The sequence below is a fragment of the Nicrophorus vespilloides genome, unplaced genomic scaffold (assembly GCF_001412225.1).
Source record: "Nicrophorus vespilloides isolate i.1.1-1 unplaced genomic scaffold, Nicve_v1.0, whole genome shotgun sequence".
Classification (NCBI taxonomy): domain Eukaryota; kingdom Metazoa; phylum Arthropoda; class Insecta; order Coleoptera; family Silphidae; genus Nicrophorus; species Nicrophorus vespilloides.
Window position 1 is genome coordinate 1 of NW_017097887.1, and position 1,671 is coordinate 1,671.

A 1,671-nucleotide genomic window follows, 5' to 3' on the forward strand; every position below is an offset into this window, starting at 1 on the left:
TTAAATTACATTCTTCGATATAACGATTTTCTTGAAATCCTCCCTGCGGATTTCCTTCTCATTTCCCACCGTCTGTCTGAACAATTGCTCGAGCCACTCGAGGCTGCCTTTATCGAAGCCCGTTCGAGGTCTGAAATTGTAGAAAAAAAATAATTACAAAACTCATTTCAATAATTAGTAGAAATATTATTTTACCTAGTATTCGTTATGCTGGCCAAGAAATCCATGACTTGCTCAGCACTGACGGAGCCCAAATTCTCTTGGTCTATCAATCTGAATAACTTGTCTACGATCTAAAATCATTAATATTAGTATTTTCAAGCCAAATTTCTCTTCAGTTACTCATTTACTCCTTTAGCGTAAAATATTTGATAGAACTGTTCTATTCCGATAGCTTCATCTCCGCACAGACAATAGGCGACACTCTCGATTTGCTCGGCAAAATCGATTTGCTTCTCATCACTGTAAATTATGAAAATAATATGTATAATAAAAACACAATAATAAACATTTACCTCGTACAGTCAATATACACTATATTTAACAACAAAAAAGGAGTAGAAATCGATTTAAAAAGAACGGTATTTATCATCTAAACTTTCTCACTTCTTTTTTCAAATATTTTAAGAAGAGTTGTATTAAATCAACTTACATACATACTGAAATTACATTTGAAAATACAAATCTAAAGTTGTTTTTTGTGCATTTTCTCTTTCATTTCAGAATTGCTTATAGCATTTAATACTTCATTCACATTAAAAAAAAAAAGTCATTTAAACTTTGTTTGTTAACATTTTTTCAGCAGCGACTTATTAATACTAATTCTTCCATTGAAAAAAAAAACAATATCTTCTGCATTCAACAAATTGCTAATATCATCTTCATAGACATATATTAAAAAAAAAAAAAACTTTTGATTAAGTCATCTGGAAAACTTTATTTCTAATTTATTGGATTTTTTTTTCTAGAACAATTTCAGGCGCTATTTTGCGTATTTCTTAGTGACTTCTTTCTAAGAAGTGTGTGAAGTTTTTCCTGAACGTAATCGACTTCAATTAAATCTTTGTTATATCATAAAAAATCATCAGTTCTAAATAAAATCTTCTATATTTCTTTATTATGTAATAGTTGAATATAAATGAACTATTCGGTATTTGCTTATTTTCGTCGTGAAATTAACACAATTACTGAATTCACCGACAAGTTCTTAAGAATTAGTTTGTACGAATTGATTTGGTAAATATTGTGAATCGACTTACTGTAATCGCTGCTTCAAAAATTCTATCCAGCTCTCTTGGATAAGCTTTTGGTCCCTGTCTTGATCGAATAACTTGAATAGTTGTTCCAATAGATCCTGCAACAAAATAATATTATTACATTTAGAAAAATATGAAACAAACAATTTATGTATGGTAAATAAAAACACTGTACAAGTATTAGCTGTTAGTCAATATGCAAAAAGAACTGAAAATGTAACTAAACTGTCTTTAAATTGTCTTTATAGTAATAATTATAGTATAAAACATATTCTAAAACAGTGATTCCCAAAGTGGTCAATAGGTACTATCAATGTATGCTGTGGACCCCCATTTTCATTTCATGGACCCCCAAATTTTTTTTTCGCTGACGTAGACCCCTGCAGGTTGTCATAGACCCCTGGGGGTCGATATA

The 1,671-nt window shown here is 30.1% G+C and overlaps 1 protein-coding gene across 1 annotated transcript; it reads right to left on the minus strand.

The window, feature by feature from the left end:
* Window positions 1–9: 9 nt before the first annotated feature.
* Window positions 10–1,354, minus strand: LOC108561313 (the record flags this gene model as incomplete). Its single annotated transcript, XM_017919184.1, has 4 exons — window positions 10–130; window positions 196–293; window positions 351–462; window positions 1,260–1,354. Coding segments are annotated over 4 exons (426 nt in total), but the record flags the coding sequence as incomplete, so codon positions are not given.
* Window positions 1,355–1,671: the final 317 nt, after the last annotated feature.